At 37.1% G+C, this 23,221-nt stretch overlaps 1 protein-coding gene across 1 annotated transcript; it reads left to right on the forward strand.

Annotated features, from left to right (window-relative positions):
- Positions 1 to 1,929: 1,929 nt before the first annotated feature.
- On the forward strand, positions 1,930 to 23,076 carry LOC140335229 (cytochrome P450 2K1-like). The gene is made up of 9 exons (XM_072417706.1): positions 1,930 to 2,268; positions 8,555 to 8,717; positions 10,150 to 10,299; positions 11,688 to 11,848; positions 15,073 to 15,240; positions 16,534 to 16,675; positions 17,303 to 17,490; positions 19,172 to 19,313; positions 20,191 to 23,076. Exons 1-9 carry the CDS (start codon positions 2,065 to 2,067, stop codon positions 20,376 to 20,378), a joined length of 1,506 nt encoding a protein of 501 aa, XP_072273807.1. The 5' UTR covers positions 1,930 to 2,064; the 3' UTR covers positions 20,379 to 23,076.
- The last annotated feature ends 145 nt before the right edge of the window (positions 23,077 to 23,221 follow it).

Below are 23,221 nucleotides of genomic sequence, written 5' to 3' on the forward strand. Positions count from 1 at the left end.
CTCAAATGTTAAATGTAACACTCATACATTGTATATCAGGACTGGAAAAAAATATAAATATAAAAAATAGGTTTCACTCACAGCTTCTTCCCATCTGCATCAAATCTGTGCTGGCAACGTGGGAGTGAGATTGGTAGCATACTGCACCCCTTTGACCCTGCCATGTAATTCGGCCATTTGTATAATAATGTATTCTTCCAGTGCAAAATCTTAAAAAACCGGATGTAAAATCTAACTACAACAATAGTAATACAAACTACATCAAGGTAAGTTAGAGTCTCAACCCTAAAAATGGTTCCATTGGGGTTTCTTGAGACTGGGTTCTCCACAGAGCTCTCCGTATTGGTATATTCATAGACCCATGAAGGGATACCAAATTAGACATGCTTGTAGGAGGAGTGCCTTGAAGAGAAAAGAGACCAGAAGCCCAACGCATTTCGCTTAACGGGCTTCGTCAGGGAAATTGGAGATAATAATATAGTATACCAAAGAAATAATGTTATAAATAGTCATCAAGAGTACAGACATATTAGTAACAATATGTATGTAACAATGCATAAAGCGAAATTAATCCCAGTGAGGTTTACAGTACAAAAATAAAATGAATACAGGATTAGAGGATGACAAACAGAATTAATAATCATATACAATCAATAGAAACTCGATTATGATATAATAAATAAGAAAGTACATTAATGTTTGAATTAAATTAATAGTTATGGGATAGTTCTGGAGTTTAAAATGTATTTGAGCTATCCCATAACTATGGGGGAAAAAACTCTTCTGCTCTTCATCATCTTTTTCCATTTACTCACCAAATCTCCACTGACCTTGGCTTCTTTCTCCTACATCACAACACTTTTTCATTCTTATGGTAAGTCCATGCTCAGACACCTAATTACTACAGCCAACTCTTGATTACCCACTCTATGGAAATCGTTCCGACTGTTGGGCTTTGGCTTCGTAAAGTAATTAGATAATGGAGGACTTCACTGCTAGCTTGAGAGATACTTAAGAAAAGTTTAATGATACTTTTAATGATTTGGAGTTGCTGCATATACTATAGAGAACGCTCAGTTCAGTTGTTGTAAAATATATTGTTCATACTTATAATATGTACCTTGGATTGCATTCCTGCCTGATTGATGTCTTCTTGTCTAAAAAACCCTGTCCACACAAGGCATCCTGGCTCCCCCTGCACCTGCCAGGACTGAATGAACTCCTTCACGCCTGCACAGGACTTACTTCATCTTAGCCAATCAACATGGCAGAAGATCAAAACCAGGAAGAAAAAAATAAAGAATATGGTGGCACCTGTGATGGAAGGAAGACAGGTGAATGTATTTAAAAATTGCGATCAGACAGGTACAGTTATTTAATTTGAAAAGGGGCATTGTCTGTCCCGTCCACAATAAAGTACCTACCTGTACGCAATTATTTTTGTTTTAGAGTTTAGTACTGCTTTATTTGAGCAGTGCTAATGCTCTGGGTTTTTTTTTTTTTTGTGGGGTGGAAGGTGTGGTGGCTGCCTTCTCAAAAGTCTGGATTCAATAACTTTTGAATCATGAACCTGGAACAAGCATGGCATCATTTAAGTGGAAGAACTTGTTTTATTTTTTTATTTATATAAAATAGTCCCATACTACGAACTCATTCAAGACGGTCATATTTCAAATATACCCCAAATTACTCTCGGCATGTTCTAAATGAACTATGTTCCCCATACAAGCTGAACGTGTTTGTTCTGCTATGTCTCTATGTTTTAACACATTATTAGATTTGCAGCTCATTAGCTTAATGTGAATAATGTGTGAACTTACCTCCTGGCATTAAAATATTCATTCTTGTCATTAAACCACTACAAATCATATGTATCAAAATCAAAGGGTGAAATAAGGTTGCGGAGTACAAAGCCAGAAAATTCACAAACTAAGGGAAACAGGCAGCGAGCCAAAAGGAAATCTGAGTTCTTTTTTTCAGTCTGTTTATGTTGTAGGAACAATAAAATGTGGAGAAATTATCCAAGGCACATAAGGGTTGGATGGCAGCACAGTGCTGCTGCAGATGTTCACTATGAGTGTCCTCACCTACCTCTTGACAAGGATTGACCTGCTGTTGTATTTTACAACATGCTTTTTAATAGTTCTGTACTGGATGCATGGATCCAAGAAGAGCAATGGAAAGATGCCTCCGGGTCCCAGACCTCTTCCTTTGATTGGGAACCTCAATCTGGTGGACCTGAAAAGACCGTATAAGTCACTGATGGAGGTAATACTAAATATTCTTAATACAATATCTATTCTATATGTCTAAATGGTATTAGAAATTAATCCACATGGAATATAAAAAGAGATACAGCACAGGCTCAGAGGACTTGCATGTGCACACAATATTTAATACGTTGCTTCATTAAGTATGGTAAATATTTTGCATGATTTATTAAGTCAATGTTTCAGCATGAGTTTCCATAATTTTATATTTTTTAAGTACATACTATATATAGCAGATGAAGCATCTTAAACCATACTACTTCAATGATTACTAATAATTTATCATAAATATTTTCTTTCCTTTTTCCTTTCTGTTGGCAACATGCAGTTGCCTTACTTGAATTCTTCTTGTGAACAGCCACACCCTAGGAAACTGCTGATTACTGTTCATATCTTTTTAAAGCAAAACTCCGGGTACATATGAAATACAAAAATGATTGCAGCTCTCTATGCACTAATAAATCCATAAATGCAAGCAGTGTAAGTACATGTAATTCTCTTGGAATCAGTCTCATGTAGTCCCTGTAAAATTAAACTAGTATTGGAGGAAATAGAAGAAGTATCCAGAATTTGTGCTGCAGTGTGCTGATAGAAGGAGAGGACAAGGTGAAAAAGAGATGTTCTTTTTTTGTGCTATTTCCTACCCCCTTTTCTTTTATGTGCTTCTTTCTGTGCCTCCATGCCACTTTAACCCATTTACATTGTTTACCAAAAAAAAGAAAACTGTGGGAACATTCCTCAAGTGATTTTTTTTTTAGAACTAGCAAAAAAAAAACAACTAAAACGTAGTCAATAAAACACATTTTTATAGCTGCTTACAAACTCCTGTTCGTTGTATGTAGCTCAAGATCAACAATAGGTTTTTATCAGTTAACAATATTCCCGAAGGTGTGTAACTTTTATTCATTCACTGCTTCAATTTAGAAAAACCTGTTGTATAGCATTAGGGACATTTACTGTGTTCAGCTGAAGGAAACATTTTTTGAAACAAGTAGTGGTGGTGAAATAGTTCCAATTTGAGTTCATTCTTGGATCTTGGACATGGATCAGAACTAATCTAATTTATGATTAGAGCATCTGAGCAATCAGAGTTCCGATCATTGACAAGTAAAGTTGGCCACTGGATGATGACTGCCATTGTTCAGTATGCAGATTGGCTGAGCCCTGCTGTCCCTGTCACTAGCAGCTATGGTACAGCTCAAGATTTAAACTTCAATAAATGTGTTTATTTATTTTTAATTAACCCCCCTTGCGCTCTAATTCTGTCTGTATTTCCACGCAAAAAGCGTTACATTTTTTTGCATGGAGATTGTTTTTTACATTGTAGGTCTATAATTCATAACTCACCGAAATATGTGCAATATTTAATACATTTATTACATTTAATAATAAACTTTAAATAAAAAAACACAAAATCTGTTAAAAAAAAATAGTGAAACGTAATATAACAGTACAGTACCATGTATAATATATATAATATTATTATATAAAAATGATATAAAGATTTCTTTGTATTGGACTTAATACAGCTATTTTGTATTGAATCCAACCCCGGAAACCCTGGAGATCGTCTCTGCACACGCTGGGAGAAGATCAACGAAAGAAGACTAGTCCCAAGGACCTGCAGGGACCAGCAAGACGCCGGGGGACGACAATGGAACAAGGTAAGTGTTTTTTTTTTTCATGTTTTAAGCAACCCTGAGTGTTTTATATGTCTAAAAGCGGTACATTGTTTTTCATGAAAATTTATTTTACAGTATAATATAATAGTATGAGTATAAAAAACTTTGAAACACAAAATTATGTAAAAATAATAAACTGAAAAATTAAAAATCTATTTATTTAAAAAAAATATATATTTTTTTAATTGTTTTTTAATTTAAAAAAAAAAATACATATTATAATCATATTATTATATATACTGTAAAATAAATGTTCTTGAAAACAATGTACTGCTTTTACACATATAAATCCAATGTATTGCATTCAATACAGTTATCTTGTATTGAATTCAATACAAATAGATTTTGATTTTCCGCCCCGCCGGCAACGTATACACACATCGACGTCACCGGGAACACCCCCGGTGACTCATCCGGTGCAGACGCTGGCCAGAGAAAGAATAAGAAGATAAGACAGGGATCGCGGTGATGGATGGCGCGGGTCGCCGGCAGATCAGGTAAGGCTGTATTTACTAACCTTCCCATAGGTTTACCTACCCTGACTGTGACTTGGGGTTACCTCTTTTAGCAACTTTTTTCTACCCCGAGTCACACTCGGGGTTACCGCTAGGGAGGTTAATCCAATGGATCCCTCTATGGTGCTCGACCTTTCCTCGATGCAGTCCCATGCCATAGTGGTAATCCTTCTTGTCCCAGCACAGAGGAAGCGCTGGGAACCACCAGAAGCCACCAGGGAAAAAAAGAGAGCCAATCTCACGGTGCGTATGTGGGATTGGCATCTCTTTCCCCTTAGTATAAAAAAAACCTTCTGCGCATGCACAAGATCGGGCATGTGTAGAAGGGACAGCCAGGAGCCTCCTGGGATGCGTGACAAAGGTATCCCAGGAGGCTCTGCGCTCGTATTCAGTCTGGATTGCCGTGGCCTCCTTCCTGCCCATACAAAGCAGGAACCGATCTGACCTTTTTTTCATTGCACTACAGCTCTTTACCACTCAAGTTCCCAAAAAAAATGTATTTTGAAAATGATGATATATCATATGATATGATATATATTGATATATCATATGATGATGATATATTGACAAATAGTTTTAAGTTTTAAGAAAAAGTCATTTTAATGTAAATAGAATATTGTAGCCAAAAAAAGTAATTTTTTTGTTATTTTTACACAATCTGACCATAATGCTAAGGGTGTTATATTTGGGTTCACTAAGAACAATTTTGTTATTTATTATTGCAAACACTGACAATGTTTGCATTTACAGACAACTCTGAGGGTGATTAATGGTCCTTGTAAAAACCGTGAAGGTAATGTTTTTTATTAACACTTAACACTATTTTATTTCTATTTTATCTACAAAAGATATAAAAGGACCAAACATTATAAGACAATCTAAGAAATAAATTATTTTAATAAACATGAAAAAAACAAGAATAATTCTGTGAATGCCGAAACCATTTAAAATTTGTCCAGGGTGTCACTGGCAAACTTATGGAAGATCTAAAATCCTAATAAATATTGGTAGATCCCACTGGAATTAATTTTTAACCAATAATGCAATGTAACGAGTTTGAATGTGTTTGAACTATGTTAGAGGGTTAAAAAGGCCAATAATACAGCAGACAAGCAATCATTTTTAATCATTGACTTCACCCAGGATTTCTACACATTTGGTGATAGGAGGGTGACAGGTTAACATTGCTGATCATGGTACTTGATAATTGATTACAGCACTGGCTGATGTTACTGAGGATGAAATACCTCTGAGTACATATAAAAAAAAAATAGGTGTGCGTGTTTACTTTGTTTAAGTAAAGGACTTTTAGTTTTGTCTATGACTTTAATGTCACAAATATGATATTTTACAGATTCACAAATGTTATATATTTATTTAAATATTGAGAGGATTATTTGAGATAAGGTAGGGACCTAGGGGCAAGTAATAATTAAAACATGTAATTACATAAGGACATATATATGTTGCAATGCAATAACAAAAAAGTATAATAAAAAAAACTCCCATCCCATGGGAGAGTCCCATTCGTTCTGATCTGATGTCCTGACAGATGTTCACAGACACACTAGGCCTGATTTATTAAAGCTCTTTGAGACTGCAGAAGATAAACTTTCATGGGAAAACTTGGGTTCTGGGCTAGGATTGAAAACATTTTCCAACTAATTGCAACTTATTTTTTAAAAATCCATTCCAGGTTTGCTGGACCAAGCAGCTTCTTCCATGATAGTCTACCTTCTCCAGTCTTGGAGAGTTTAATAAATCAGGCCCATTGCATATGAATTCTGGTTGCGACTGCAAATTAGGCATGGTGCTGTGTTTTATATTCACTTGACCAGTGATAGCCAACGATCATCCTTAACCAGTATCCTATCTTGATGCCAGCTAGAGCATGAGTTGCATTCATCTATAATAACTTCATGAATGATGTATGTATGTTAGAAAGACATTAAAATGTTAGTGAGACATTATTCATATATATTATATATTCATATACAAAAAATGTTCTTAATAATGAGCACTTTGTTAATTTGTGTTTATTGTGGGAAAGGTAAAGGAAGTGTGTAAGGAGTTTAACCCTCAATGGAATCCAGCATCAGTCATGTAAGTGAATGATATAACTCGTTCTCATTTTTGAGGAACAATGATTCTATACTCCTGCTACCTAAATTTCCCGAAATACTAAAAGGAACCCTTGGGCTATTTCAGTACAGGGGCAAATCTTGGATATGGATACTCAATATGATTGATGATGGTGGATTCTTTCCAAGACCCTCAATGATAAGGGAAGGGCTGGGGCTTTGTGCACCACATAAAGGGAAGATGCACGCTACCTTTTCCCACGTTTTCTTGCCAACCTGACTTAATGTCTAGATAAGGGTCAGGTTGAAATTTCAGATGAATCCCATACTTTTTTTTTGTTTGATAAAATAAAACACCAAATTAAGCTTTAAATCACCCCAAAGTGTTATTTTAGGAATTAGTTTCTTGCCAGCTGTGTATAAAGACCCCTACCCACTGTACAGTCCTTTTTTTTATATTTTTGTATTGGTACATGTCCTGTATGGCAGTTCTCAACCCTCTTGAGCATTTGTGTGCCAGTAGTAAAACAAACTGAAATCTCCTACATAGTTCTGCTTTTTTAAAATGATAAAAATAAATCATAAATTACTCTGCTGTATTACAACCAAATCAAATGTATTAAAATTGTATTATTTTATTTGTATTGCTAGATGTACTATGATAAGACTACTATGATCGGGGCCCCCAAATATCAGCTGGTGGCTCTTAAAATGCATTTCCTGATTGTATCTTTACTTTGATTTACAGAAAATTAAAATCCTATCCTTCTCTAGTCCTCAAGGGCCACGCACATACTAGGATTTTCATATAAATATAGTAATTTTCTGATTCTTTGTAAACCGTATTTACTAAATTTACTGTTGTTACAGTGGATAATCCCATGTAAATTACTGAATCTCACATAAGCAAAAACATTTTAGTCTATCTATATATATAAAATCATATGTATGTGTGTATGTATGTGTGTATATTCCACCAGCACTTGAAAACACATGGTGACATTTCAACCTCATGTGAGTGCACCAGTCATCTTTGTACAGTGCTGTGCTATATGTCAGAGCTATATTTGGATGTATGTATTTATGTGTGTAAACGCATGGAGACATTTAAATCAAACTTGCTAGACGTATGACTCAGACTCATGTGAGTGCACCACTGATCTTTGTACAGTGCTGTGGTATATGTCAGAGGTATATTTGCATGTATTTATGTATACATTTCAACCAAACTTGCTATGTCCCACCATCACTCGGAAAAACGTGGAGACATTTAAATCAAACATGCTAGACATATGACACCGCTGATCTTTGTACAACACTGTGGTATATGTCAGAGGTATATAAATGTATATTATTAGTGTGTGACTGTGGGGGGACATTAGAGTGTCAGCTACTGAACCCATGTACAGAGACTGATGGGTTTAGCTTAAGGTTTCATTGTACAGCACTATGGTAAATGTCAGAGCTATATAAATCTATATATATAAAATGTTCCACCATCACTTGAAAATGCATGGAGACATTTCAACCAAACTTGCCATACATATGACTGAGACTCATGTGAGTGCACCAGTCATCTTTGTACAGTGCTGTGCTGTATGTCAGAACTATATTTGCATGTATGTATGTATGTGTGTATGTCATTACTAGGAAACGCATGGAGACATTTGAATCATACTTGCTAGACGTATGACTCAGACTCATGCGAGTGCACCACTGATCTTTGTACAGTGCTGTGGTATATGTCAGAGGTATATTTGCATGTATGTATGTATATATGTATTGCTCAGTGACAGTGTGCCTTTTGCTTATAATTTTACATACTTCCAGAAATACAAATTTCTGGACTATAATAATGCCTTTGAGAAAACGTAAGGCAATTGGCAAAGTGCAATCAAAGGCAAAAAAATTTCCGTAATCAAGAAAATCACTCTAGCTTTATTTGATTCCTTTTCCTGTGTGTAAAATCAATTTACATAAAACTAAATATTACTATGGTGTTGCAGCTCTCTGAGAAGTATGGTGAGATTTTCACTATATACTTTGGACCCAAGAAGATGGTGGTGATTACAGGATACAATGCGGTGAAAAATGCCCTGGTCAACCAAGCTGATGAATTTGGAGAAAGAGCAGATATACCAGTCTTCAAACTAATGAATAAGGAAAAAGGTAAAATTAGAGTTTTTTTTTTTCTGAAGACATGCAAACCTACAGCAGTCTTAAGGAGAACCTGTATGGACCAGCATTCTTAGGAATAAGGCCATATCATAAGGCCGTATTTTAGGTATATGTCTTGATCTCATTTAGCCTGTTTGGTGGTGTGATGTCCATATGAATGTGACCATCATACTTCTATTTTTCTTTGTACAATGTAGAAGTTCCCAGTTTACTATGAATGTCTCTGGGGTTTATGTCAAATCTGTCAATTCATTCTTCGAGTCTTAAATTTTTATGGGTCTCAAAAGCAAAGCAGTTACCCAGCCAACTAGATTTCAACTTTTCAAAAGGCAAAAGAAGCCTACGGATTGGTTACTGTTAGTTACTGTATTTAGTTCCTGTCTTTTTGACCTAGTACAAAGGTGTGCAGCTTTTTAGAGATGGTAGGCCACTTTTCTGGGGGTCTGCATGGTGGGGGTCCAGTTGCATTACAGTGATGTAAGTTTCCATGGCTCTAATAGTGCCCTCCATAATATGCTCATAAAGTAATATAAATCTAATACCCCCCTCCACATAAAAGCCCTCCAAATGAAATGCAGCATTGTTGCCCATAACAAATTTTGTCTTATTTCTCCAACCCTTTCCCCCCACAAACTCAAAAATGCATGACCACTGCATTGTAGAAGATTGCTAGATTTCAGACCTGAGACTAAAATCAGGTGGCAATGACACACATAATACTCCTGGCTGAAGTGTGCAATCCTCCCCTTCTCATCCCTACCCCTCCCTATTAGTTTCAGATTATCACAGCTAATCTCCTACATCCCCTCCAGGGATGGGTTGGATCGAACATGAAAGGGGACAGGGTGGAGATTCTATCCCTGTTTGCAACTTAAATTCCTGTCTTGCCAGTTCCTATAAAATAAAAATAGTTACAAAGGGCCATTGTCTCAGATCTGCATTTATCTGGTTTGTATTTAATATACCTTGTATTTATATAGCACCGACATCTGTTGTCATATCACTATCTGTTCCTCAGAGGAGCTCCCACTCTAATGTTAGCCATATGTCATTAACACAGTCTTGGGCCAATATTGAGGGGAAGACATTTAACCTAACTGCATGTTTTTGGGATTAGGGAGGAAACCCACACAAACAAGGAGAGAATATACAACTTCCCTGGATATAGTGACTGGCCTAGGATCTAAACCTGGGACCTAGCACTGCAAAGGCCAGAGTGCTAACCACTAAGACAATGCCAATAATAGGTATTGCATTTAATATTTAGTTCCTGAAACAACGTAGTTACCCAACCAACTGAAATTAAGCTTTTGATGGTGAAAGATATTGGACAATGGGAATTGGACTATGAATTTATTACTGACTATATAAAATGATGTTAGAGAATAAACATCTTGTTTACATGCCATTATCCTTATCTTAGGCATAGCATTTAGTAATGGCGAGTCTTGGAGAGTCATAAGGAGGTTCACACTCTCAACCCTGCGTGACTTTGGAATGGGGAAGAAAACAATAGAAGCCAGAATACAAGATGAACTTGTTCCTCTTATAGAACATTTCAAGTCACACAAAGGTAACAAACTCTATTAAAAGATATGCCTTTATTTCATGCAGATATGATAATTCTTATTCCAAGATGCACTGCCTAAAAAGAAACTGGAAACATATCATATTATCCCAAAGATGCCAAATCATAGAAGGTAAAAAATGTTATTTCTGCCTTAGAGATCACCTTCTGATCGCTACTTTTGAAGGGTTCTGTTTTTGTGGTCGCATTAGGGCTGAATGAGCCATGTACACCACTTCCAAATATTGTGATCAGTTACTCTATTCACGTGAATAAAGTTTATCACTACTTTAGTGTAAAAATGATATAACCATCATGCAGCCCTGGAAATCCTCTGTGATCCCCGGGCACTAGAGGTTAATTAACCTCTAGTGCCCCGGGGATCGCACACTCTTCTCAATGAATGCAGCCACAGCTGCAATCATTGAGAAGATGGCCAGCACAGGAGAACCTCCTGACATTGTAATATAAGTATCTCTGTCACAAATTATACATATTTATCTGTAACAAATGTATCATTTGTAAGAGATACTTATATTACAATGTCAGGAGGTTCTCCTTTGCCAGGCATCTTCTCAATGCTTGCAGCTGTGGCTGCATTTATTGAGAAGAGTGTGCGATTCCCTGGGGCACTAGTGGTTTATTAACCTCTAGTTCCCCGGGGATTGCAAACAGGAAGATTCCCAGGGCTAAATAAAGCTCTGGGAATCCTCATGTTTCAATTACCTCTTCTAATGGTTTCGTGAAATCGGTTCACCGAAATTTCGCAGAACCATTGGTAGCTAGAGGAAATTTTTGAATCCCTAATCACCACTTCTTTATACACAGGCCCCACCAAGACAATATGTGGGAGATCCTCCAATGGGAGCTCTAAGATGAAATTCCTTTTACTCTGGAAAGATCTTCTCTATTTCCTGTTGTAACTCCTGTTGGACAGGAAATGAAGAGAAGTTTTAAAAATAATATTCCAAATAAAAAAGGGTAACAGAAACGGCATTATTTTCCCAGACCTGTCTGGCCATTTCCCCGACCTCTGTCATTAACAAGACATTTTTGCCCTGAGAACTGCTGGATAGTTTTCCTTTTTACACCATTTTCTGTAGTGATGGTTGTGCATTAAAATCTCAGAAGATCCGACTTTTCTAACATACTGTAACCAACCTGCCCGAGCTTCTACAAATTCAAATGCCATAAAAACACAAGATAATAATTTCTCCCCATTAGAGTAATAATTTTCCAGGACAAGGTGCAGTCCGACTGGTTACTGAAACCCATGGGTTTTCTTGCAGACTCTATAACACATTCAGCCTTGTTTAGTATAGTGGAAACATCAGACCATAATTATGACCAATTCATAGAAAATACTTTTTTCTGTTTCATTTATTATATTCCAGGTAAACCGTTTGACCCAGACCTGATAATAAACAGTGCGGTTTCGAATGTTATCTGTTCTATCATTTTTGGAGAAAGGTTTGATTACGATGACCCTGTATTTCAGAAGCTTGTTGGAATTGTGGGGGAAAATCGGACACTAGTAGGATCACCTAAACTGTTGGTAAGTGTTGCTTTTAACTTATTTTATGATCATTATCTTAGTTTTCAAATAACAAATGTGAAATATATGAGAAATCCTAAAAAAAAGGTATCTGCACCTTTGGACATTTTCATCTTTTACTGGCACTGATCACAATGGACATGTAGGACACACCTGTTCAACTGCTTGTTATCCCAAATATATAATCAGCCAATCACATGGCAGCAACTCAAGGGATACCGAATGCAGTGATAATTTACTTTGCAAAGGTTACCCAATCCCAAGAAATGTAAATAAAAGGATATTTTCTTGCACATTCCAGGAGAATGGTTGAATTCCAGCAGAACTTTACCACATTCAATAATTTAAAGCGGAACTTTACTAAAAAAAACCCACTTACCTTCACCTTCACAGAGCCCATGATCCCTCCATACTTGGCCTCGATTAGGTCCCACTCTGTCCTGGAATCCTCCTTTGTCCCGGTTCTGCCATCTTCTTCCTTCCTCTTGCTTCTTTTGGCTTACTCACCTGATCTTGCACTGCACAGGTGCGAGATTGGGTGATGTAACCTGCTGTAACTTGGAAAAAATGCTGATCTCACTGCGCATGTGTGGGATTGACACTTTTTTTGTCCCCAGTACCTGAAAAGCCATGAGATCGGGCATGTGGAGAAGAACAGCCTGAAGCCTCCTGGGATACATGACATATTCTTTACCCTTTTATGTCAAGTAAAAATTTTGGTGATAGGTTAACTCTTTTAACAGAACTAAACTTAAAAAAAAAAAAACACTAACCTTTATCTCCACATATCCCTTGATTCTTTCAGAGCTGTCCTCGATTCACTGTCATAGAATCCCCCACATACGTGAGATTGGCACTTTTTTTTTCAATGACTGAAAAGGCATGTGCAGAAGGAGCAGCCGAAGCCTCCTGGGACATGTGATGTATCGCAGAAGGCTCTGCACTTCCAATTAGTCTTTACTGCCGTGGCAGTAAAAACAGAAGGGGATGAGCTTTGCCTTTCCTTTTTTTTTAAACATTTAAAGAAAAAGAAATAAAAGAAGCAAATTGTTACTTTATCTAGAAAGGTTATTTAACCTTCTATATAAAGTAAAAATTATGGTCATAGGTCTACTTTAGGTGAAGTATGCTTTGCAAGGGAATCATTTACTTAACAAAGTGGAAAAGCCTTTAATCCTTTAGTATATCATTTCCAATGTTTTGCTGAAAGAGAAGCCAACTCCCTGGGCTCAGGTTTCTTCTTCTTTATTAATTTTAATTCAGTAATAACCTTTAATTGCTGTGCACACTCTAGGCCAGTGTCTCTCAAATATTGGCAACATTGTCATCTTAAAAAAAATAAAAATAGTGTAAAAATAGATTTTCTATACTTATCTGTCTGGTTTACTGTTCCTAGAATATTTACAATAAAAAAACCTACTGAAAAGTCTTCATTCTGGACATGCTTGCGCCCGCTGCCTTAAGCTGCGGTTTCATTTGCTAGCCCTTACGTCCTTAGTGTATACTGTGATGATGTAGGGGCCAGCGGAAGCAAACACAGCGGGTGGAAGTGAATACAGGCAACAAACTCTCCTGGAAGTGCTGCCAAAGTGAACATTTTTTATAATAAAATTTTATACACTGCTACCTCAAGGAGTACCCTCTACTTGGTGGCTGAGATTCAAATCAATTGGGATTGAACACCGTTCTGATTCTTTACTATATTACTAATATTACTGCAAAGAAACTTCCATGTAGATGCTGGAATTAGAGGCCCATGAGAGAATGCACATTATGATTGTTGATTTTATTATTGAAAAGAAACATTCCAGTAAAATAATTCATTTTGGATATCATATTACTCAAATGTTCCTATTCATTCCTTTATTCCTATCACACCATGGAGGGTGTATGTTTAAGGCAGGGGTGTCAAACTCTGGCCCACAAGGTCCTTTTTTTTGGCCCCCCAAAGAATTCTAAAAACGAATTACATCTGGCCCGCACGCTACTACGTATTGCAGCGAGTGATGCCGCTACTACAATTCCCGGCATTACTCACTTTATTGCGTGGCCCCGCATTGTTGTTCTGTTCTATTGACTGATTTATAGACGCATGTAATGCCGGGAATTGTAGTCTCAGCATCACTCATGTCTATGTGACAGGTGAGATATTTCTGCCCCTCTGCTCCCCCACAGCTCCACGCTGTAACCTCTTCTAAAGCGTTTCTAGGGGAACTGCAGTAAATCCCAGCCAGAGGTTGCTAGGAGACACTTATTCGAGATTCGAAACTTTACTTAAAAGTGTAATAATTTTCATTCAGGCAGCCTGAGCATTAGAATGCTAAGTTCCATTATTCCAGTCATACATTGTACCTGTAGTTCTGCATGCAAATGATAGAAGCGGCACAGCAGTAAATTTAAATCTTCTATATCAGGCAGTACCAGCAGCAGGAAAACAATGAGTTAAATAGTCCCAACTGTATTTCTCTGATTGTAGTACATAGCTGGGAGTACTTATAGTCAGTATTAGGCTGTGGATCCATTAAAGTGTGCTGGAACATGTGTCCTGTTTATTAATAATAATAATAATAATAATAAAAATAACATGCACAGAGATCAGCACGTTTATAGGGATGCTGGGGATGTCTTTCTACATGAGAAGGCTGTGTAACAGTGGGGAGGGAGGCAGAGAGGGCAGGAGGCTACAAATAAAGAGGCGAAAAAAAATTTCCTAAATAAAATTAAAAAAAAATTCTTAGGCCTCTTTCTCTATTTTCAGCTTGTTCCAGATTGAATGTTAAGAAAAACCTCTTTATTTCCATATAAAAATGTTTTATATCTAATGAGAAGAAAAACAAAATTTTTCAATGCACAGGTGAAAGATGGGGGGAGCAAGTGCAGAGATGTTATATAAAGTTACAGCTAGGATATCACAACTTGAGAAGTTAGAGTTGCTATCATCTTCTGATTGCAGATTTTACATCCCTTTTCCCCATGGGCCCCACTGAGAACGAGCAACAATTTTCTGCCTGAAAGTCAAAGAGGCACTTCTAGGACTCTTCCAAGAGGATAAGCAGTCTTTTCATCAACCCTGTTGTCCCTGATTCTACAGATTATTTTAGTAGGATCCCCATGGGGCCAGAATTTAGAAGCCAGATAAAGAAGGCTAGGAAGTCATATTGGATGTGTTTGAACAATTTATTACACAGTCCAAAGTTCTAAAGATTACTGATTTGTCTCCACAGCTGTTAAATTTTTTTCCCGGCATCTTAACCTTTCTTGGAGCGCACAAACAACTCATGCAGAATGTCAATGATCTCAGTGAATTTGTTCTAAAGCGAATCAAACATCAGAGACAAGAGTTTGACATAAATGCCATCTCTGGATTTATTGATGCATACCTTATGAAACAGGTAAATATTTTCCTTATTTATTATGTGCTGGTTTTATAAATCTATTAATGACTCCTCAGTAGCAATCTACTTTGTAGGTGTAGAGACCATTTGTCAGGCGGAAATGTTGCTAATCCCATTGTAGATACAGGTAGTCCCCGGGTTACATACAAGATAGGGACTGTAGGTTTGATCTTAACATGAATTTGTATGTAAGTCGGAACAGGTGTATTATTTTAATAAATGCAATTGGGAAAGATGTTTGTCTCAACATATTATTAGGCAACATAGTCTGAGTTACTGTAGAGAATCCTCACTGTGAGTTATTCGTAAACAAAGAAAAGAAAAAATACTTTAAGGAGCCTAGACATTCATTAACTTCTGGAGCAAGCTGTGGTTTGATATGCTAAAAGAAACAACTGCAGAGTTTGTCTTGGTCATTAAAGAGTTACAAGATGTTGCAGAACAGTCAAAGTCATGTAAATTGCCCCCTCCCCCCATCAAGCCTCCATCCTGCACACAAACAGCAGGGAACCCCGTTGATATCTAGGAATCATCCATATGTCGCATATCCTTACTCGGGGACTACCTGTATTTGTCTGGCATAACTGCTTAAGTCAACCAGTCAGATTTGTGGTTATATTGGTTTTCTCCATGTTGCATTTCCTAAATTGGTGGTTGATCTTCTTCCTAATTTTTAGGAGGACTCAGTAAATAGTGTGAGAGACAAAAATAGTCCCAAGTAAGGGGGGGTTGTCTGCCTCATCCAAACACTGGGGTATTGCTCAGTGGGATAGGTTGAGGAAAACAGATAAATATCTTATAAAGGTTGAGAAACATGGGTGTAGAATTAGGATTCTGTGTGAGCAACAGGGGGGGCTGGTGTGGTTGAGCTTGACCCCGCCAGGTTCCTGGACCATGTGCCTTGGGATAACCCTGAGATCTGCCCATAATACCTGATGATGACCTGCTTGGATTTTGTCATAACTGCTCTACCTGAAGATGGGGCCTGACAGTCTTTTATGCTTTTTAGAAATGGCAGCATTGGGCCATCCTAGGTGATCTGGTCATGTGCCTCCTGGCCCCGTTTTTGGGGCATCAGAATTTACTCACCCCATGGGACCAGACAGTGCCTAGAAGTTACAGCTCTTAGAAAGACCCCTTTACCCCTTCTGACTGTGACCACCATTGCTAAAATAACCCAAGGGGTTGTGCTATATAAAGTGATATGTATTCAAACAAAATAAAGATGAAAAGTAAGTAAAAAATGATTTTGCAGAAACAGAAATAAACAGTTTATTGTTTGCTTTTTAGGCATCAAGCAAAGCTGAAAAGTACTTTGATGATGAAAATCTGGTGTACTCAGTTATAGATCTCTTTGAAGCTGGGACGGAAACAACAGCTACAACACTACGATGGGCCATGTTATTGATGATGAAGTATCCAGAAATACAAAGTGGGTTTACAAAGTGATAAGAATTTGGGGAAATGTCTGATTGTTCATTCTGCTTCACCTTTAGTTAATGACAGATACAATAAAAAATGCCAGCCATTGTTTAGTGAGTCTTCATCTAAAACAGACCTCTAATCAATTTACAACCAGCAATAATGGGAAAGGGGGCACAGGGCCGGTCATTATGGATTCTTCATTTTACCAATAAGGATGTGTCCCAGTCTGTGCCATCACTAACTGCAAAAAATTCCCCAATTTACCACAGTTTTTAAATCAATCAAATATTCTTATCTGTATAATTTATTAGTAATGGAGGCACTGGGCCTTGCCATCTTTGCCCATACCAAACACACTCTCAACTCTCATCTCTCAATTCTCTTAATAACGACTAGGGTTAGGCATCGTATTTTGAGTCCTTTAAAGTTTGTATGTTGAATTTCTGCATAAATGCATGCCCAGAAATGTGAATTTATCTCATTACTTATACATCTCTTTTGGTTCCTTATCATACAAAGAAAAATATTGGCAGTCCTGGTTATCCTAAAACATGATTTTTAGACTGGAAGTATTATCAATATATTTTCATGTTGTGAAAATTCTTATAATATGTATATACTTTGAATTTTTTAGAAAAGGTACAAGAGGAAATTCAGACATATATGAAACAAGGTCAGCTGCCTACGGTCGATGACCGGAAGAACATGCCTTATACTGAAGCAGTAATACATGAAGTTCAGAGATTTGGTAATATTCTCCCTTTAAATGTGTCACACAAAACTCCAAGTGATGTGAATTTCCAGGGATATTGCATCCCGAAGGTGGGTTCTAAATACTCCAGTAGAATCATCCATTAAATGAACACATTTCTCTGTCATTTCAAATTTAAACTAAAATATTTTTTTACATAAAATGTGCAAATCAAAGGTCATTAAAGGTCATTTCCTCAAATTTACGTTTAATCTTTACACAGGTTAGGATGGATGAATTATTATAATAGAATCACATGTCAGACGTGTAAACTCACCTTACCAGAAATTCCAGTTTTGTTCATGCGCTACCATCATTATCACAACTGTGCTGTGCTGTCACAATAGATTATTCATTATGTAGAAAAAAACATAATTGGGTAATACAATTACCATGGAGCGAGATATGATTTATGACAGTTTGTATGAATATTGTCGTGTTTATTTAGAAGTGTACAAAGAGGGATAACACAGAGACTTACACAAGCAAAAATGAAAGAGTATAATATTTAATTATTTATGAAACAGATCAATGTAACAATGTAATAACTAAAGAAATAGATATAAGAAATTTAGCTGTGGAAATCAGTTGCAATCCCAAGGAGTCCCACCAGTTCTTAACTGACAGTTTGCAGGTGATTAAAGACACACTGCAATTTGTGATTGTGACTGCAGATTGGCTTGGAACTGTGCTTTAAATTAAAGAATAAATGAGACAATGGTTAGTACATGACCAATGCTGACCAGTGATCATCTCTACCCTGAACTTATCTAATAGGTATGCCAGCTAAAGGATGAAATGCATTCCTCTATGATGTCCTTATGAATAGCATATGTATGTAAGACATATATGTATGTTGCTGAGACATTCTTAATGTTAAATAAAAATTTATCCCAACAGGAGTGACACCTAGTCCTGGTGATGGGGACAGAAGAACAAACAATGCCATCAGTAACAAATCTCAGTTTATATGCTGGTCACACTGCTTGATGGCGCTGTGTAAAGTTTATAACTAACTTTTGCCATCTGAGACATTATTGGAGTTTATTACACACTTTACATGAGGACACATCACCATCTACTGGTAGCCAACAATATTGCATTTAAAAAGTAATTTAAAAAGTGAACATAAGTGACATAACCAACTTAAAAGTACAAATACTTTAACTTTAACCCTCTGAAGATGATAGTCAGAGACTGGAATTATGCTAAAAAATGCTCCATTAAGTACCCACTCATCTAATTAATATTCTGACATAAAAGTGTACAGTTGACAATCGAAAATCCGTCAACCTCCGAGGCCTAATATGTGCCAGATTTTCGAACATTCCGGATTTTTAAAAGTTACACTTACCTCCACACACAGACCAGCCTTCCTCTCACAGCACACATGGATATCTGGCACAGTTCCAGGGAGCAGGCAGCAGGGACGTCTTAGTGTGTATTTATTGTAGCCATCAAGCCCCAAAGGCTGTTTCTGCAAAACAGTGCATCAAAACATTAGTGGCCAAACAGTGTACTGCATTCCCTGTATTGAAAATGCGATCTGAAATTCATGCCGGGAAACTGATGGAATAGGATTATCGATGCCCGGATTTTCGATTGTCAACTGTAAAATGTTTCTCCAGCGTAAACTATGTGTAATACGTGAACTCATTGCAATTCTGGCTCAGCCTTGATATTGAGTAACTAATAGAAAACCAGCTTTTGTCTTTTAATAATAAAACGGTATATTGTGCTTTTTAATTGAAGGGTACAGAAGTCATTCCTTTGCTCACGTCGGTTTTGTATGACAAGACTCAATGGAAAACTCCTGATGAGTTTAACCCAAATCACTTTTTGGATGCTGATGGGAAATTTGTAAAACATGATGCATTTATGCCCTTCTCTGCAGGTAGGTAACAAGGATTATTACCTATACCTTACCTGATATGAAAGGCTATAAGGAGACTTCAATGAGACAACTATTTCAACTATGACCAATTACTGATAAGCCTCAGGCTTTGTGAAGTCAGTTTGGATGCAGCAAGTACACATACTCAAAATTAAGGACATGGGCAAGATCTGTGTCAGCCTAACCCTAGGGTGTCCAACTTTAGTCCTCAAGGCCTTAGATCTACACAGGAATTTATTTACTGTATGCGATTCCTACAACAGGAAGCACATACAGTAAATAAATTACTCATTAGATGTGACTCTCAAAGATTGGAATTGGACATCCCAGGCCTAGTCCTTATCTATTACAAAGACGCCTCGGCTTCATTGTAGATTGCAAGCCTTACCTCTTACCATCTGCCAAATTTAGGTCAGAATATAGTAACCACATGCTTTACCTACCATGAGCATTTTTCTTTGAGTGCCCTGATCTAGGATGGAAAGAGTATATTGATGCTATAAACAACGCTAGCGCTGTAGGGGTATACCAGTGGTAAAATATTCACAAACATAACTTGCTGCAAACAAAAGCAGTTTAATAAGACATTGGGGTAACAACATTTGGTGCAACTCCAGACACCGTGACCACTCTCCTCAATGGACTTTCCTGGGTGATCATTCCTATGTTATTTCCATTCCCTTAAACAGACCAGAGGAGTACATTTGGCACCCGGCAGGTATCAATAGTAAATGTCCACATCACTAGATTGGTTGTTGAAGTACCACCTACCATGTGCTCAGGTTTTCATCTAAGTCTAATGATTTTATTTCCAGATTGCTGATCATTGGTTATGCACAGTTTGGTATTTAAAATTCCAATATTACTTTTTACCCAGGAAGAAGAGCTTGTGTTGGAGAAAGTTTAGCCAAAATGGAGCTTTTCCTGATTTTCACTGGCCTTCTGCAAACCTTTACTCTTTGTCCAGCTCCAGGAGTCTCCACAGAAGATTTAAGTATCATGCCTAACAACGGATTCATTTTGGTACCTATGCCACACTTAGTATGTGCAAAGCTAAATGACTAGTCAGTAACTAAGAAGCGATCTTAAATTTCTCCAAAAATGAAGGACTTCTCAAAGTGGTATCAGGGACTTCCTTAGGTTGACCAAATCCTCCCAGCTTTGGCGCAGCATCATCTAGGTCTTAATCACCATTAGTTGCACAAATTTGGGACTTACACACCCCAGCACAAACAGAAACTTCTCCATTACTTATGATTTCTTGCATGCATATTATAGATGGAGAGCTATGTAATGTAGAGTGCAAGGGTTACTAGCATGTAATTTAGGGTGCAGGAGTTATTAGTCAGTAACATAGTTTGTTAATAGTATATTAAAGAGTTCATAGCTTAATCGTATATAATGTGGAGTACAAAGGTCCAGAGTATGTAATGCACAGTGAACGGATCAGTCAGTGCTATGTAACAGAGTGCGGGGGTCAGTCAGTGCTATGTAACAAAGTGCAGAGTTGAGTAGTATATAATGTGCATAACTTTAGGGGTCAGTAACAGAGGGGTCAGTACCAATTGTGGGTCAGTACCATGAAGTATACAGTGCAGAGGTCAGTAGGTAAGTAGTTTCTATTGTAGAGTACAAAATTCAGGAGTAGGTAACAAAGTGCAGGGGTCAGTACTATATAACATAGCTTGCAGGGTCAGTAGTAAGTATCACAAAGTGCAGAGTTCAGTAACATGTAATGCAGGTTTGTAACTCAGAGTTTAGGGTCAGTTGCAAGTTTTGAGTGCAAGGGTCAGTGGTATGTGATGGAGGGGGCACAAATCACACTCCCCAAAAGCCAATCCAGTATACATTCACACTTATACATAAACCTGCACACTAATACACATACATATACACACTCATGTACATCCACATCCATATACACTTATTACCACACTAATACACACCATCCATCACAAGTTTTTGCTGGTTGGCTGGCTATGCCTTTAGCCTCTACAGCTTCAGGTTGGCACTTCTGTGTGCAGCCTAAAGGTGTATAGGCAGAAGCAGGAACGGCACAATTGGACAAGCCATCCATCTCTCAGTACAGCTCCACTACACCTCCACAGTCAAGCCACCCTACTACTGCCCGTGTTGTCTCTCTGCCCATACTCTGTGCTGCCCCTGCCACCTTGGCCTATATGCTTGGGGAATGCCTTAAAACTATAAATGGTGTTTTTTTTCAAAGGAAAAAAAAATGGGGAAAAAAGGCAAGCATTAGGGCTGGGTGGTTAGAAAAGGGGGCAGCTAGCATTTACCTCTACTTTTTGGAATAATATTAGGCCCAGTGGTTTCTCTCCCCCTCCCCCACGTGAAGGGATGGGTCCTCTTCCCCATATCCTGTTTCCTAAAATTGATTTTGGCTTTTGTTGGGGGCTTATGGTGGAATCTGGAAACCCTCTTTAAAAAAGGGCCACCAGATATTCACCCCTTTACCCAGGGGAATAAGTGCAGGGGTACATTAGAATCAATTAGCCATTCTCAAAAGGACTAAAGCAAATGTAAATAAACATGGAAAACAGTAAAAGACCTTTATTTGAATATAATACCATTACATACTTATCAATTGTAAACATAAATTTTATATTCTAGAGGTATCCATTGTCAATCACATAGTTTCATAGTTCAGCATAATAATATAATAATATAATATGATATTAATAACATTTTAATACAATAAAAATGATGTAATAGCAAGCTTGGAGAATGTAAAAATCATCTTACAAGTTTTGCTAATAAGTACAGATGATTCAGCGTACCGGGTCTAACATTGAGGCTTATTGTGCTGCACAACCATATTTGACAATCATCTGTAACTGGACTCTAATTTTAGCTAATTAGAAGCTTTAGTTTAATATTTATCTATTTCTTTGGCTTCAATTGGGCTTTCAAAGTTACTTTAATAAATGTCAGTTACTATTTCCATGTAATATATTTTTTAATATATCACAATATTTTTTTAAGTCTCGTAAAATAATACAAATAAATATATATTCATCCCCCCCAAAAACAGATAAAAACAGAATTTTATTAACAGTACAATAATCAAAATTTAATATACTTATATGCCATAAATTAGAAGCAAGCTGTTATCTTTTAGGCAAAAGAAAAATGTAATTTGTTGAAAAAAATTCCCAGTGGTGAATGCCAGGAGCAATCTGCTGGTCACCTATACTAGTATACTAGTAGCAATGATGGCCATGTGGGAGTAGAAGAGGTTAGAGATCAGTTTGGCTTAGACAGTTACATTTATTTATATGCTATTGTTAATAGTTTACCTTTTGTATTCAGTATTGAATTCTGTTTTATGCTGCTGGGATGACAAAAGATTTTAAACCCAAGTAAAGTTATCCTTTTGTTTCCTGGAGTTTCCTTTAATGGTGAATGCTGCTACTCACCCGGTTCATTGCCTTGGGGGAGGGTTGTCTTCTCAGTGTTTGCCTTGGCCATCAAAAAATATGGAAGCAGCCAAAGTATAAATGCAATATTTGTTTTATAAAAAGACAATAAATGCATGACTAAGCATTTGCAGAACAAGATTTTTTTTAAGAAAGAAAACACAGCAGTACTTTTTCTCTTTTCATCTATGATGCTTTTTCCTTAAGTGGGGGGAGTCATTGCTGTGGCTTATTACCATGTATATGTACATGTGTGTACATTTCAGCATGTACTGTAAATAAAATATTTTATTTGAACACAATGTTTTATATTTATTGATCTAATAACGTATAAAATGTTATTGTTTAGCCTTGATTATGTTAGAAAATGTACAAAAAAGTGACATTGGGTTCACTCAGAACTTTGTGACAGCCTTGGGAGTTGTGCTCACCTTTGTGTCTGATACCCAGAAGGATGAGGAGGCACCAGCG

This window comes from Pyxicephalus adspersus, chromosome 7 (genome assembly GCF_032062135.1).
Source record: "Pyxicephalus adspersus chromosome 7, UCB_Pads_2.0, whole genome shotgun sequence".
In the NCBI taxonomy this organism is placed as follows: Eukaryota; Metazoa; Chordata; class Amphibia; order Anura; family Pyxicephalidae; genus Pyxicephalus; species Pyxicephalus adspersus.